The sequence below is a fragment of the Delphinus delphis genome, chromosome 10, assembly GCF_949987515.2.
Source record: "Delphinus delphis chromosome 10, mDelDel1.2, whole genome shotgun sequence".
NCBI lineage: Eukaryota > Metazoa > Chordata > Mammalia > Artiodactyla > Delphinidae > Delphinus > Delphinus delphis.
The window spans coordinates 37,237,006-37,253,812 of record NC_082692.2 but is presented as its reverse complement, the minus strand read 5'-3'; the positions used below and the strand labels follow the sequence as shown (position 1 = coordinate 37,253,812).

Sequence of the window (16,807 nt, the reverse complement as noted above, 5' to 3'; positions counted from 1 at the left end):
CAGACTAGTTGGCTAAATGTCAGAACAGCAAATCCTGGTGCATCTCTGGCATGACCACTCAAGCTACATTAAAAACCTTGACTTAAAAAAAGTGATTGGAGCCAAGAGGAGTCAGGATTTGGATTTTAATGGTTCTTCAATGTACCCGTCAGCCTCTGCCTCCTTTTCCACAAACCTTATTCACCACACTTACGTGGGCAACCCTTGGCTTGGCCCGGGAGGGAGAAGGAGACCAATAGAACGGTCACCTGGAGGGACTAAGTGGGCCACTAGCCAGAGTCACTGTTGGTGTCCCAGGTGGGACACAGTGTCCATACACGATGTGAGAGAAGATGTGGCCAATCCGAATTTCTAAGTGGCTTGTTAAAAACACAGATTTCTGGGCCCTGTCCCTGGAGAGTCTGATTGTCTTTAACTTAACAGACTTCCCAGGTGACGATGATGCAGCCAACCTGGCACAGGGCAGTTGGGAACCACAGCCATAGAGAGTAGAAATACAGCCCAACATAAAAAGAAAGGATTTGAGGTGAACTTTGCAACACACAGACTGTGCTGTTCTTTGTGCATAGACAAGAGCTTCACGACTCAGCAAGGGGATTGGGGAAGGGAAAAGTGAGGGAAGCCCTTGCTCAGTGGAGTGACAGGGTATCTCCTGCCAGGTATGTGGTGTGCAAGGGCCTGAAGGTGGGCATCGATGACGTGCGGGATTACCTCTTCTCAGTCAATATTAAACTCAACCAGCTGCGGAACACCGATTCCGACGTCAACCTTGTGGTCCCCTTGGAGGTGATCAAGGGAGACCATGAATTTACTGACTACGTGATACGGTCCAATGAAAGGTAAGCAAACCAATGTGTTTTTTTTCTTTGTTTCTTCTTTTTTTGCTGGCACCACTGGGCTATCAGGAAAGACCAGAGAATGAAGGACTGAATGACCAGCTCTTTGTATCACTTTGTTAATTTTGAAAAATTGGTAACTGGGATTGGTCTGCTTATTCCAGGGCTCCCTGGGACTTTGGGTACCTTGAGGACTTTCATCCTGCTCCCATGCCCTGCCACAAGGGTGGCCAGTGGGAGCCTGGCTGGCATACCCCTGCCCATGGGAGCCTGAGTATGATAGTGAAAGCTGACAGAGAGCAGACTTGTTCTGTGTCCTCAGAGGAAGGAGTAATTTCCCTTTAATTGCTTCCATTTGTAAAATGCCATCATAGTTTGTTGCCCTGTGAAGTCCCCTGGTTGGAAGCAAGAGACGGCTGGAAAGCAAGTATATAACATGCTTTGGAAATTTCTGTTACCTAAGCTTTTGCCAGTCCATGAGTTCCCCAAATAGGCCATGTGAATGCTGGTTTTTGTTTTTTTTTAAACCTTCATTAATTGTTTTCCCCCTTCCCCGTTAGTGGTGATAATTTAAAGTTGTGACAGTTGGCTCAGTTTGCTAAGTGGGCAAGCCTTATTGAACAGTTTTCTAGATAGGCTGGAGAGTTGTATAGTGGCAATGAATCAATAGAAGTGCTTTCTTAGGGGAGCCAAACAGGTGTTGTAAAGGTCATTTCTAAGAGTACAATCCCAAGTCTCCCAGAGAAGTTCCTTCCATGTCCTGGCTATTGTAAATAGAGCTGCAGTGAACATTGTGGTACATGATTCTTTTTGAATTATGGTTTTCTCAGGGTATATGCCCAGTAGGGGGATTGCTGGGTCATATGATAGTTCTATTTTTAGTTTTTAAAGGAACCTCCATACTGTTCTCCATAGTGGCTGTATCAATTTACATTCCCACCAACAGTGCAAGAGGGTTCCCTTTTCTCCACACCCTCTCCAGCTTTTATTGTTTGTAGATTTTTTGATTATGGACATTCTGACTGGTGTGAGGTGATACCTCATCGTAGTTTTGATTTGCATTTCTCTAATGATTAGTGATGTTGAGCATTCTTTCATGTGTTTGTTGGCAATCTGTATATCTTCTTTGGAGAAACGTCTATTTAGGTCTTCTGCCCATTTTTGGATTGGGTTGTTTGTTTTTTTGATATTGATCTGCATGAGCTGCTTGTAAATTTTGGAGATTAATCCTTTGTCAGTTGCTTCATTTGCAAATATTTTCTCCTGTTCTGAGGGTTGTCTTTTCATCTTGTTTATGGTTTCCTTTGCTGTGCAGAAGCTTTTAAGTTTCATTAGGTCCCATTTGTTTATTTTTTTTCTTATTTCCATTTCTCTAGGGGGTGGGTCAAAAAGGACCTTGCTGTGATTTATGTCATAGAGTGTTCTGCCTATGTTTTCCTCTAAGAGTTTTATAGTGTCTGGCCTTACATTTAGGTCTTTAATCCATTTTGAGTTTATTTTTGTGTATGGTGTTAGAGAATGTTCTAATTTCATTCTTTTACATGTAGCTGTCCAGTTTTCCCAGCACCACTTATTGAAGAGGCTGTCTTTTGTCCATTGTATGTTCTTGCCTCCCTTATCAAAAATAAGGTGACCATATGTGTGTGGGTTTATCTCTGGGCTTTCTAGCCTGTTCCATTGATCTATATTTCTGTTTTTGTGCCAGTACCATACTGTCTTTTTTTTGTTTGTTTTTTAAATTTGTTTTTGGCTGTGTTGGGTCTTCGTTGCTACGCACAGGCTTTCTCTGGTTTCAGCAAGCGGGAGCTACTCTTCATTGCCGTGCGCGGGCTTCTCATTGCGGTGGCTTCTCTTGTTGTGGAGCACGGGCTCTAGGCACGCGGGCTTCAGTAGTTGCAGCACGTGGGCTCAGTAGTTGTGGCTGTGGCCTCTAGAGCACAGGCTCAGTAGTTGTGGCGCACAGGCTTAGTTGCTCCGCAGCATGTGGGATCTTCCCGGACCAGGGCTCAAACCCGTGTCCCCTGCATTGGGAGGCAGATTCCTAACCACTGTGCTACGAGGGAAGTCCCATACTGTCTTGATTACTGTAGCTTTGTAGTACAATCTGAAGTCCAGGAGCCTGATTCCTCCAGCTCTGTTTTTCTTTCTCAAGATTGCTTTGGCTATTCGGGGTCTTTTGTGTTTCCATACAAATTGTGAAATTTTTTGTTCTAGTTCTGTGAAAAATGCCATTAGTAGTTTGATAGGGATTGCATTGAATCTGTAGATTGCTTTGGGTAGTATAGTCATTTTCACAATGTTGATTCTTCCAATCCAAGAACATGGTATATCTCTCCACCTGTTTGTATCATCCTTAATTTCTTTCATCAGTGTCTTATAGTTTTCTGCATACAGGTCTTTTGTCTCCTTAGGTAGGTTTATTCCTAGGTATTTTATTCTTTTTGTTGCAGTGGTAAATGGGAGTGTTTCCTTAATTTCTCATTCAGATTTTTCATCATTAATGTATAGGAATACAAGAGATTTCTGTGCATTAATTTTGTATCCTGCTACTTTACCAAATTCATTGATTAGCTCTAGTAGCCTTCTGGTAGCATCTTTAGGATTCTCTATGTATAGTATCATGTCATCTGCAAACAGTGACAGCTTTACTTCTTCTTTTCCGATTTGGATTCCTTTTATTTCTTTTTCTTCTCCAATTGCTGTGGCTAAATCTTCCAAAACTATGTTGAATAATTGGACTTCTTTTTGTTGAGCCACGCTGGCATCTGATACGGGTGTGTGTGGATGCATGGCAAAACTGGACTTCTCAATGCTCCCAACTGCACAGAGTGTTTAAGCAACCTGTAAATTGATTTGCATTTTTATTAAGTTGTTGGAATTATTTATATATTCTGAATGCAAGTCTGGTGTGTTGTGAATATCTTTCCCCAATCTGTGGTTTGCCTATTCATTTTCTTAATGGTGTCTTTTGATAAGCAGAAGTTAAAAAAATTTTTGAGTCCTTTTTTTTTTTTTTTTTTTTTTTTTGCAGTCCACGGGCCTCTCACTGTTGTGGCCTCTCCCATTGCGGAGCACAGGCTCCGGATGCACAGGCCTAGCGGCCATGGCTCACGGGCCTAGCCACTCTGCGGCATGTGGGATCCTCCCAGACTGGGGCACGAACCTGTGTCCCCTGCATCGGCAGGCGGACTCTCAACCACTGTGCCACCAGGGAAGCCCTGAGTCCTTTTTTTAATTGTAAAATATACATAACAGGTGGCTTCCCTGGTGTCACAGTGGTTAAGAATCTGCCTGCCAATGCAGGGGACACACGTTCGAGCCCTGGCCTGGGAAGATCCCACATGCCATGGAACAACTAAGCCCATGCACCACAACTACTGAGCCTGAGCTCTAGAGCCCGCAAGCCACAACTACTGAGCCTACATGCCACAACTACTGAAACCTGCGCACCTAGAGCCCATGCTCTGCAACAAGAGAAGCCACAACAATGAGAAGCCCGCACACCGCAATGAAGAGTAGCCGCCGCTCACCGCAACTAGAGAAAGCCTGCGCACAGCAATGAAGACCCAACACAGCCAAAAATAAATAAATAAATAAATAAATATATACATAACATAACATTTATCATTTTAACCCTTATTAAAATGTATAATTCAGTGGCATTAAGTATATTCACATTGTTGTGCAACCATCACCACGATGCATTTCCAGAACTTTTTTTTTTTTTTTTTTTTGCGGTATGCGGGCCTCTCACTGTTGCGGCCTCTCCTGCTGCGGAGCACAGGCTCCGGACGCGCAGGCTCAGTGGCCATGGCTTACGGGCCTAGCCACTTCGCAGCATGTGGGATCTTCCCGGACCGGGGCACGAACCCGTTTCCCGAACCCATGTCCCCTGCATTGGCAGGCGGACTCTCAACCACTGCGCCACTAGGGAAGCCCTTCCAGAACTTTTTAACCATCCAAAGCAGAAACTCTCTACCTGTGAAACAGTAACTCCCATTCCCCTTATCCCCCATTCCCCTTTCTATCTCTGTGAATTTGCTTATTGCAGGTACCTCATATAAGTGCATTCATACAATAATTGTCGTTTTGTGTCTGGCTATTTCACTTAGCATAATGTTTGCAAGATTGATCATGTTGTAACGTGTCAGGATCTCATTCCTTTTTAAAGGCTAATTAATAATTCATTATATGTACATACCACATTTTGTTTATCCATTCAGCTGATGATGGACATTTGGGTTTTCCCCACATTTTAGCTATTGAGAGTAATACTGCCATGAATATTGGTGTGCAGAGTAACTGTTTGTGTCCCTGCTTTCAGTTTGTCTGGGTATACCTCTGGAAGTGGGATTGCTGCACCATTTTACGTTCTCACCAGCAATGCACCAGGGTTCCAATTTCTTCATATCTTCTCCAACACTTCAGCCATCCTAATGGGTCTGAACTGGTCATTGTAGTTTTGGTTTGCGTTTCCCTAATGAGTAATGATGTTGAGTATGTTTTCATATGCAAATTGGCTGTTTGTATATCTTCTTTGGAGAAATGTCTATTCAAGTCCTTGGCCCATTTTTATTTCTAAAATTTTATTTTTTATTGAAGTATAATTGACTTACGATATCATATTAGTTTTAGGTGTACAACATAGTTATTTGATATTTTTATACATTACAAAATGGTCACTGAAGTCTAGTTACCATCTGTCACCTTAAAAAGTTATTATATTATTTACTATATTCTCTGTGCTGTACATTGCATCTTGTGACTTACTTATTTTATAACTGGAAGTTTGTACCTCTTAATCTCCCTCTCTGATTTCACTCATCCCCCCTCCACTCCCCTCCCTTCTGGCAACCACCAGTTTGTTCTCTGTATCTGTGAGTCTATTTCTGTTCTGTTCTGTTTGTTCATTTTTTTTTAATTCCACATAAGTGAAGTCATACAGTATTTATCTTTCTCTGACTTATTTTACTTAGCATAATACTCTCTAGGTCCATCCATGTTGTTGCAAATGGCAAGATTTCATTCTTTTTTATGGCTGAGTAATATTCCTTTGTGTATATATACCACATCTTCATTCATCTGTTGATGGACACTTAGGTTGCTTCTGTATATTGGCTATTGTAAATAATGCTGCAGTGAACATAGGGGTGCATATATCTTTTTGAATTAGCATTTATGTTTTCTTCAGAAAAATAGCCAGAGTGGAATTGCTAGATCATGTGGTAGTTCTATCTTTAATTTTTTGAGGAGCCTCCATACTGCTTTCCATAGTGGCTGTACCAATTTACATTCCTACCAATAGTGCACGAATGTTCCTTTTTCTCCATATCCTCGCCAACATTTTTTATTTGTTGTCTTTTTGATAACAGCTATTCTGACGGGGAGGTGATATCTCAGTGTGGTTTTGATTTGCATTTTCTTGATGATTAGTGATGATCTTTTCATGTGTCTCTTGTCCATCTGTATGTCTTCCACAGAAAAATGTCTATTCAGATCCTCTGCCCATTTTTTAATCAGGTGTTTTTTTTTTTAAATTGAAGTATAGTTGATTTACAATGTTGTGTTAGTTTCTAGTGTACAGCAAAGTGATTCAGTTTTATATATATATAAAACGTGTATTATTTTTCAGATTCTTTTCCATTATAGTTTATTATAAGATATTGAATATAGTTCCCTGTGTTATACAGTAGGACCTTGTTGCTTATTTATTTTATATAGTTTATATTTGATAATCCCAAACTCCTAATTTATCTCTTCCCTCTTGGGTAACCATAAATTTGTTTTCAGTGTCTGTGAGTCTGTTTCTGTTAGTCTGTTTTGTAAACAAGTACGTATGCATAATTTTTTTAGATTCCACATATAAGTGATATAGTATGATATTTGTCTTTGTCTTACTTAGTATGATAATCTCTGGGTCCATCCATGTTGCTGCAAATGGCATTGTTCTTTTTTTATAGTTGAGTATATTCCATTATGTATATATATGCGCCACATCTTCTTTATCCATTCATTTAGGTGTTTTTTTTTTTTTTGATGTTGAGTTGTATGAGTTCTTTGTATATTTTGGATTATAACCCCTTATCAGATATATTGTTTGCAAATATCTCCCTCCCATTGCTGTGCAAAAGCCTTTTAGCTTTTGATGTAGTGCCATTTGTTTATTTTTATTTCCCTTGCCTAAGGAGACATATCAAAAAAAAATTGCTAAGACTGATGTCAAAGAGCATACTACCTGTGTTTTCTTCTGTAAGTTTTATGGTTTCAAGTCTTACTTATATTTAAGTCTTTAATCTATTTTGAGTTTATTTTTGTGTATGGAGTGAGAAAGTAGGCCAGTTTGATTCTTTGGCATGTAGCTATCCAGTTTTCTCAACAAACTGGATAGAGGCTTATTTATTGAAGAGGCTGTTTTTTCCTCATTGTATATTCTTGCCTCCATTGTCATAGATTAATTGACCCTATTTCCCTAGTTTGAAATTAGGGAGTGTTACACCTCCAGCTTTGTTCTTCTTCTGAAGGTTGTTTTGGATATTTGTGGTCTTTTACGGTTTCACACAAATTTTAGAATTATTTGTTCTAGTTCTGTGAAAAATGCCATCGGTATTTTGTTAAGGATTGCATTGACTCTGTAGATTGCCTTGGGTAGTATGGTCATTTTAACAATATTCTTCCAACCCATTGGAATCCATTCTTCCAATCCAGTATTCTTCCAGCCAAATGGAAAGTATATCTTTTCATTTGGTTTTGTTATCTTCAGTTTCTTGAATGAATCAATGTCTTATAGTTTTCTGAGTACACATCTTTTTACCTCCTTGGTTAGATTTATTTGTAGGTATTTTATCTTTTCAATGCAGTTGTAAATGGTATTGTTTTCTTAATTTCTCTTTCTGATAGTTTGTTGTTAGTATATAGAAATGCAACAGATTTCAGTATATTAATTTTGTATCCTACAACTTTACTGAGTTCATTTATTCTAATAACATTTTGGTGGCATCTGTAGGATTTTCTGTATATAGTATATGTATATGTCATCTGCAAACAGTAACAATTTTACTTCTTCCTGTCCAATTTGGATAACTTTTATTTCTTTTTCTTGTGTGATTGCTGTGGCTAGGACTTCCAATACGATGATGTTGAATAAAAGTGGCGAGAGTGGGCACTCTTGTCTTGTTCCTGATCTTAGAGGAAAGATTTACGGCTTTTCACTGTTGGGTATGATGTTGGCTGTAGGTTTGTCATCTATGGCCTTTATTATGTTGAGATATGTTCTCTCTACCAACTTTGTTGAGAGTTTTTTTCATCATAAATGGATGTTGAGTTTTGTCAAAAACTTTTTCTGTATCTATGGAGATGATCATACGATTTTTATTCAGTTTGCTGATGTGGTGTATTATGTTGATTGATTTGCAGATATTGAACCATCCTTGCACCCCTGGGATAAATTCCATTTGATCATGGTCTTAATCTTTTTTTTTTTTTTAAGATGTTGGGGCTAGGAGTTTATTAATTAATTTATTTATTTTTGCTGTGTTGGGTCTTTGTTTCTGTGCGAGGGCTTTCTCTAGTTGTGGCAAGCGGGGGCCACTCTTCATCGCGGTGCGTGGGCCTGTCACTATCGTGGCGTCTCTTGTTGCGGAGCACAGGCTCCAGATGCACAGGCTCAGTAGTTGTGGCTCACGGGCCCAGTTGCTCCACGGCATGTGGGATCCTCCCGGACCAGGGCTCGAACCCATGTCCCCTGCATTAGCAGGCAGATTCTCAACCACTGCGCCACCAGGGAAGCAAGCCCTGGTCTTAATCTTTTTAAAGTATTGTTGAGTTCAGTTTGCTAATATTTTGTTGAGGATTTTTACATCTGTGTTTATAAGTGATATTTAGCCTGTAATTTTCTTTTTTTGTGGTGTCTTTGGTTTTGGTAGCAGGGTGATGCTGGCCTAGTAGAATGAGTTCAGAAGCATTCCTTTCTCTTCCATTTTTTGGAGTAGTTTGAGAAAGATAGGTATTAACTCTTCTTTAAATGTTTGTTAGAATTCACCTGTGAAGCTGTCTGATCCTGGACTTTTGTTTGTTGGGAGGTTTTTTGTTTGTTTGTTTTTACTCATTCAGTTTTATCATTGGTAATCACTCTGTTCATATTTTCTATTTCTTCTCTTTTAAAAAATTTTATTGAAGTATAGTTGATTTACAGTGTTGTGTTTAATTTCTGCTCTACAGTAAAGTGACTCAGTTACACATATATATATATTCTTTTTCATATTCTTTTCCACTATGGTTTATCATAGGATATTGAATATATTTCCCTTTGCTATACAGTAGAACCTTGTTGTTTATCCATCCTATATATAATAGTTTGCACCTGCTAATCGCAAACTCCAATCCTTCTCCTTCCCTCCACACTCCCCCCCCACCCCCGGCAACCACAAGTCTGTTCTCTATGTCTGTGAGTCAGTTTTTGTTTCATAGATATGTTCATTTGTGTCATATTTTAGATTCCACATATAAGTAATATCATATGGCATTTGTCTTTCTCTTTCTGACATACTTCACTTAGTATGATAATCTCTAGGTCCATCCGTGTTGCTGCAAATGGCATTATTTCATTCTTTTTAATGGCTGAGTAATATTCCATTATATATATATATATATACACACACACACACACATCACATTTTCTTTATCCATTCATTCAATGGATTCTATTTCTTCTTAATTCAGTCTTAAGAGATTGTATATTTCTAGGAATTTATCCATTTTTCCTAGGTTGTCAGTATAATTGTAGTAATTTTTAAATTTCCTTTGTATTTCTGTGGTGTTGGTTGTGACTTCTCTTTCATTCTGATTTTATTTATCCGGGCCCTCTCTCGTTTTTTCTTGATGAATTTGGCTAAAAGTTTATGAATTTTGTTTATCTTTTCAAAGAACCAGCTTTTAGTTTCATTGATCTTTTCCGTTGTTTTCTTCCGCCTCTATTTCATTTCTTTCTGCTCTGATCTTTCTTTCCTTCTACTAACTTTGGGTTTTGTTTCTTCTTCTTTCTCTAGTTCATAAAGGACATGTACAGTTAGATTGTTTGATATTTTTCTTATTTCCTGAGGTAGGCTTGTATTGCTATAAATTTCCCCTTTAGAACTGCTTTTGCTGTGTCCCATAGGTTTTTGGATCATTGTGTTTCCATTTTCATTTGACTTTAGGTACTTTTTTATTTCCTCTTTGATTTCTTCAGTGACCCATTAGTTGTTTAGTAGCATACTGTTTAGCCTCCACATGTTTGTTTTTTGCAGTTTTTTTCTTGTAGTTGATTTCCAGTTTCATACCTTGTGGTTGGAAACAATGCTTGGTATGATTTCAGTCTTTATAAATTTATTGAGACTTGGTTTGTGGCCTAGCATGTGATCCATCCTGAGAATGTTTCACCTGTACTTGAAAATAATGTGTATTCTACTGCTTTTGGATGGAATGTTCTATGTATATATCTTGAGTCAATCTGGTCTAATGTGTTATATAAGGCCAATGTTTCCTTATTGATTTTCTTTCTGGATGATCTGTCCATTGATGTTAAGTGGGGTGCTAAAATCCCGTACTGCTGTTGTGTTACTGTCAATATCTCCCTTTATGTTTGTTAATATTTGCTGTATGTATTTAGGTGCTCCTATGTTGTATGCATATATATTTACAATTGTTATATCTTCTTGTTGGATTGATCCCTTTATCACTGTATAATGTTCTTCTCTGTCTCTTGTTACAGTTTTTGTTTTAGAGTCTATTTTGTCTGATATGGGTATAGCTACCCCAGCTTTCTTTTAGTTTCCATTTGCATGGAGTATCTTTTCCATCCCCTCACGTTCAGTCTCTATGTGTCTTTAGATCTGAAGTGAGTCTTACAGGAAGCATATATGTGGGTCTTGTTTTTTTATCCATTCAGCCACTGCATGTCTTTTGATTGGAGCATTTAGTTCATTTGCATTTAAAGTAATTATTGATAGGTATGTACTTATTGCCATTTTGTTCACTGTTTTCTGGTTGTTTTTGTAGTTCTTTTCCTTTTGAAAAAGAAAGGTTCCTTTCTTTTTCTTTTGCTCTCTTACCTTGTGATTTGATGACTGTCTTTAGTGTTATGTTTGGATTCCTTTCTCATTTGTGTGTGTATTTATAAAAGGTTTTGGTTTGTGGTTACTGTGAAGTTAATACATAACAATCTATATATATATATACGTGATTATTAAGTTGACGAGCTCTTACGTTTGAATGCGTTCTAAAAACCTTGCATTTGTACTTCCCTCTTCCCCCTCCCACGTTTAACATTTTTGACATCATATTTTATGTACTTATGTCTGTGTGTCCCTTAACTACTTATTGTGGATATAAATTATTTTACTATTTTTGACTTTAACCCTTCCTAATAGCTTTATAAGTGGCTGATTTGCTAACTTTACTGTATATCTGCCTTTATCAATGGAATTTTTCCTTTTTAATTTTCGTATTTATAGTTGTGGCCTTTTCTGCTTTGAGAAGTCCCTTTAAACATTTATTGTAAAGCTGGTTTAGTGTTGCTAAACTCTCTCAGCTTTTGCTTGTTTATAAAAATCTTTATCTCTCCTTCAAATCTGAATGACGTTCTTGGAAGGTAGAGTATTCTCGGTTGTAGATTTTTTTTCCCCTTTCATCACTTTGAATATATTATGCCACTCCCTTCTGGTCTGCAAATTTTCTGTTGAAAAGTCAGCTGACAGTCTTACGGGAGTTCCCATGTATGTAACTAGTTGTCCTTCTCTTGCAGCTTTTAAGATTCTGTCTTTATCTTTTAATTTTTGCCATTTTAATTATAGTGTGTCTTGGTGTTGACCTCTTTGGATTCATCTTGTTTGGGACTCTCTGTGTTGCCTGGACTTCTGTGTTTCCTGGATGTCTGTTTTCTTTCCTAGGTTAGGGAAGTTTTCAGCTATTTTTTCCTCAAATAAGTTCTCTGCCCCCATTTCTCTCTTTTTTCCTTCTGGGACCTCCATAATGCAAATGTTAGTATGATTGATGTTGCCCCAGAGTTCTCTTAAACTGTCCTCATTTTTTAAAATTCGTTTTTCAGCTTAGGTGATTTATACTATTCTGTCTTCCAGTTCACTTATCTGTTTCTCTGTATCATCTAATACACTGCTGATTCCTTCTAGTGTGTTTTTTATTTACGTTATTATATTCTTCAGCTCCGTTTGATTCTTCTTTATATTTTTTAACTCTCTGTTAAACTTCTTACTGTGTTCATCCATTCACCGAGTTCATTAAGCTTCCTTATGATTATTACCTTGAACCCTTGATTGGGTAGATTGCTTATCTCCACCTCGCTTAATTCTTCTGGGGTTTTGTCTTATGTCTTCACTTGGGATATATTCCTCATTTTGCCTGATTCTCTGTTTACTTCTATGTATTAGGTAGGTTGGTTACGTTTCCCAACCTTGGAGAAGTGGACTTATATAAGAGATGTCGTATGGGCCCAGCAACACACTCCCCTCTGGTTACCAGAGGTATGGGCTCTAGGGCTATGGGCTGCATGGGCCCTTCAGTTGTGGCAGGGTTGATTATTGTGGGTGTGCTGTTAGGTGGGGCTGGCCCCTGACCCAGTTGGCTGCCAGGCCCTACCTTGTGTGGTAGTTACCAGCTCGCTAGTGGGTGGGGCTGGGTCCCATTGTGGCTGACTGCCTGTCCCAGGAGGGTCCTGGGGCTGGTGCTCACACTCTGGTGCGTGGGGCCTGATCCTGGGGTGGTGGCTGTGGGGCCCTGGGGGACCAGGGGCTGGTGCTGGCTGCTTGTGGATGGGGCTGAGTCCTAGGGCAGCTGTCAGAAGGGGCTGGGGGGGTCTCAGGACTGGTGCTAGCCCATTGGTGGGTGGGCAAGCCCCCAGCACTAGGTAGGTAGAGGGAGGACACCAAAATGGCACTTGCACACACCACTGTCCTCGTGGTAGAATAAGCTCCCCCAAAATGGCTGTTGCCAGCATCTGTGTCCCCAAGAGGAGTCCCAGTGGCCTCCTGTCTCTCTGGGAGACTCTCCAAGATCACCAAGTGGGTCTCACGCAGCCTCCTTTACAGTTACTGCCTGAGTGCTGGGACTTGGGAGTATGTGAGAATTTTCATGTGCCCTTTAAGAGTGGAGTCTCTGTCTCCTACAGCCCTCCAGCTCTCTTGTAAGTAAGCCCCGCTGGCCTTCAAAGCCAGACATTATGGGGCTCATCTTCCTGGTGCAAAGCCCCTGGGCTGGGGAATCCAATCCAGGGCTCAGATGCCTCAGTCCTTGGGGAGAACCTGGGCAGTTGTGATTATCCTTCCATTTGTGAGTTACCTACCCAGGGGTGTGGGTCTTGACTATACCACATCTCCACCCCTCCTACCCATCTCATTGTGGTTTCTTCTTTATAGCTAGAAAATCTCTTCTGGTAGTCTTCAGGTTGTTCTTATAGCCAGTTGCTCTCTAAATAATTGTAATTTTGGTGTCCCATGTGAAGAGGTGAGCTCAGGGTCTTCCTACTCTGCCATCGTGGCCACACCTCCCTTTGCCCATTTTTTTTTCTTTTTTTATAAATTTATTGTATTTATTTATTTTTGGCTGCGTTGGGTCTTCGTTGCTGTGTGGGCTTTCTCTAGCTGCGGTGAGCGGGGGCTACTCTTCATTGTGGTGCATGGGCTTCTCATTGTAGTGGCTTCTCTTGTTGTAGAGCACAGGCTCTAGGCGTGCGGGCTTCAGTAGTTGAGGCATGTGGTCTCAGTAGTTGTGGTGCACAGGCTTAGTTGCTTTGCGGGATGTGGGATCTTCACAGGCCAGGGATCGAACCCGTGTCCCCTGCATTGGCAGGCGGATTCTTAACCACTGCGCCACCAGGGAAGCCCTGCCCATTTTTAAATTGGTTTGTTTGATTTTTGTTGTTGTGTTATAGGAGTTCTTTATACATTCTGGGTATTAATCTGTTAATCAGATATATGATTTGAAAATATTTTTTCGCATTCTGTGGGTTTTTTATTATATTGATTGTGTCCTTTGATGCACAGAAGTTTTAAATTTTGATGTAGTCCATTTTATCTGTTTTTTTCTTTTATTGCCTATGCTTCAAGTCCATTCCTAAATCCAGTGTCATGAAGCTTTTCCCTGTGTTTTCTTCTGAGAGTTTCATAGTTTTAGCTCTTATGTTTAGGTCTTTGATCCATTTTGAATTGATTTTTATAGATGGTGTAAAGTGAGAGTCTAACTTTATTCTTTTGCATGTGGATATCCAGTTTTCCCAGCACCATTTGTTGAAAAGACTATCCATTCCCCATGGAATGCCTTGGCACTCTTGTTGAAAATCATTTGATCATATATGTGAGGGTTTATTTCTGAGCTCTCTATTCTGTTCCATTGGTCTTGATACCAGTACCACACTGTTTTACTGCAGTGTCATAGTAAGTTTTTTTGAATTCAGGGTATATGAGGTCCCCAGCTTTGTTCTTCATTTGCAGTATTGTTTTGGCTATTTGGGGTCCTCTGAGTTTCCATATGATTTCTAGGATGGATTTTTCTATTTCTGCAGAAACTGCCATTGGGATTTTGATAGGGATTGTACTGAATCTGTAGATTGCTTCGGGTAGTATTGTCATGTTAACAATATTAAGTCTTCCAATCCATGAACACAGCATGCCCTTCCATTTATTTATGTCTCTTTTCATTTTGTTCAGCAGTGTTATGTAGCTTTCAGTGTACGTCTTTCACTTCCTTGATTTAATTTATTCCTCAGTATTTTATTGTTTTTGATGCTATTGTAGATAGAGTTGATGATTTCATTTTCAGATTGTTCATTGTTAGTGTATAGAGATGTGACTGATTTTTGTCTGTTGATTTTGTATCCTGCAAGTTAGCTGAAACTTGATTATTATAACAGTTTATTGTGGAACCTTCAGGGTTTTTTGCATAAAAGGTCTGTCATCTGCGAACTGAGATAATTTTACTTCTTCCTTTTCAATTCAGTTGCCTAGAAGTTTTAAATTTTGCTGCTGAAATCCAGTTTATCAGTTTTTTCTTTTTGTTGGTGATTTTTGTTTTCTCTAAAAATTTTTCATGTATACTAAAGACATGAAAATATTCTCCAGCTTTCATCTAGAAATTTTATAGTTTTAGCTTATATGTTTAGGTCCATAATCCATCTGAAATTAATCTTTGTATATGGTATGATGTAGTGGTCAAAGTTCTTTTTTTCCTTATAAATATCCAGTTCTAGCACCATTTGTTGAAAATACTTTTCCTTTTCCCATTTAATTGCTTTGGCACCCTTGTTGAAAATTATTTGACTGTATATGTGTGATTTTATCCAGGGCACTCTGTTTTGTTTCCATTAATCTGTTTTTCTGTCCTTTGTTATGTTTTCTTGATGACTATACCTTGAAAAAAGTCATCTTGAGATCAGATAGTATATGTTCTCAATCTTTGTTCTTCTTTTTCAAGATTGTATTAGCTAGTCCAGGTGTTTTTTTTGTTTTCTTTTTCATTTCCATATAAATTTTAGGATCAGCTTTTCAATTTCTACAGTAGGCCTGCTGGATTTTTGATGGAGATTACATTAAATTTATAGGTCAATTTGGGGAAAAATTGACATCTTAACAATATTGAATCTCCCTATAAATGAACCAAAAAATAACCATTTATTTAGGTTCTTTAATGTTTCTCAGCAGTTTTATAGTTTTCAGTATAGAGGTGTTATACATCTTTTGTTAAATTTATTTCTAAGAATTTTATGGGTTTGGATGCTATTGTAAATTGTGTTTTAAAAATTTCCTTTTCTAATTGTTCATTGCTAGTATATGGAAATACAATTGATTTTTGTATATTGACTACGTATTTTGTGTGAATGCTTAATTTACTTATTAGTTCTAGTAGTTTGGTAGATTCATTAAGATTTTTTACATATATAACCATGTCTTCTGCAAATAAATAATTGTATGCTTTCCTTTCCAATTTATATGCCTTTTAATGTCCATTGACAGATGACTAAATATATATATTCCTTTATATATATATATTTAAAGGAATTAAAAAGGGATTAATAAAGGGAAATTTATAGCATTTAAATATATAGATATTTAAACAAGACAAAAACTTCAAAAGATTACAGATTTATAGATTAACACCCCTCATGAACATAGACATAAAAATCCTTAATAAAATGTTAGTAAATCAAATTTAGCAATATATATGTGATACTCGTGACCAACTGGAGTTTATCTAAAAATGCAAGATCTGTATACCTTTTGAAAATCATTCATTGTACCTCACTGTATTAAAGGAATAAAGAAGAAAAATAATATAATAATTTTTATAGATACAGAAAGACTATTTGACAAAATTAAACATCCATTCATGATTAAAAACTCTCAGCAAACTAGGAATAAAAGAAAACTTTGTCAGTCTGGTAAAGGACATCTACAAAAAACCTACCTACAGCTGACATCATACTTAATGGTTAAATACTTTATACTTAAAATCAAGAATAAGGCAAAGATGTCTGTTTTCACCCTTCAATTCAATATTATACTGGAGGAACTAGTCAGTGCAATAAAGAAAAAAACAGAACTACCATATGATCCAGCAATTCTACTTCTGAGTATTTATCCAAAAGAACTGAAATTAGGATCACAAAAAGATATGAGCCCCCCCGTCCCCCCAACCAATGTTCACTGCAGCATTACTCACAATAACCAAGATTTGGAAACAACCTAAATGTCCATTGACAGATGAATGGATAAAGAAAATCTGGTATATACATAAATGGAATATTTCCCTTAAGCCTAAAGAATTTCTTTTAGAATTACTTTTTTAGTGCAAGTCTGTTGGAGAGTAATTCCTTCAGCTTTTGTCTTTTGAAAATACATTTATTTCTCTTTCGAAGGATATTTTCATTGAATTTAGAATTTGAGGCATTTTTCTTTCAGCACTTTAAAGATATTGTTCCACTATTC

The 16,807-nt window shown here is 38.1% G+C and overlaps 1 protein-coding gene across 2 annotated transcripts in view; it reads left to right on the top strand.

Annotated features, from left to right (window-relative positions):
* CMTR1 (cap methyltransferase 1) overlaps positions 1-16,807 on the top strand; it is a 57,934-nt gene that overhangs the window by 29,782 nt on the left and 11,345 nt on the right. For both annotated transcript variants that reach the window (XM_060021892.1, XM_060021891.1), the window contains exon 13: positions 660-839. In XM_060021892.1, the coding sequence (XP_059877875.1) occupies positions 660-839 (180 nt within the window). The remainder of the gene's footprint in view (positions 1-659; positions 840-16,807) is intronic.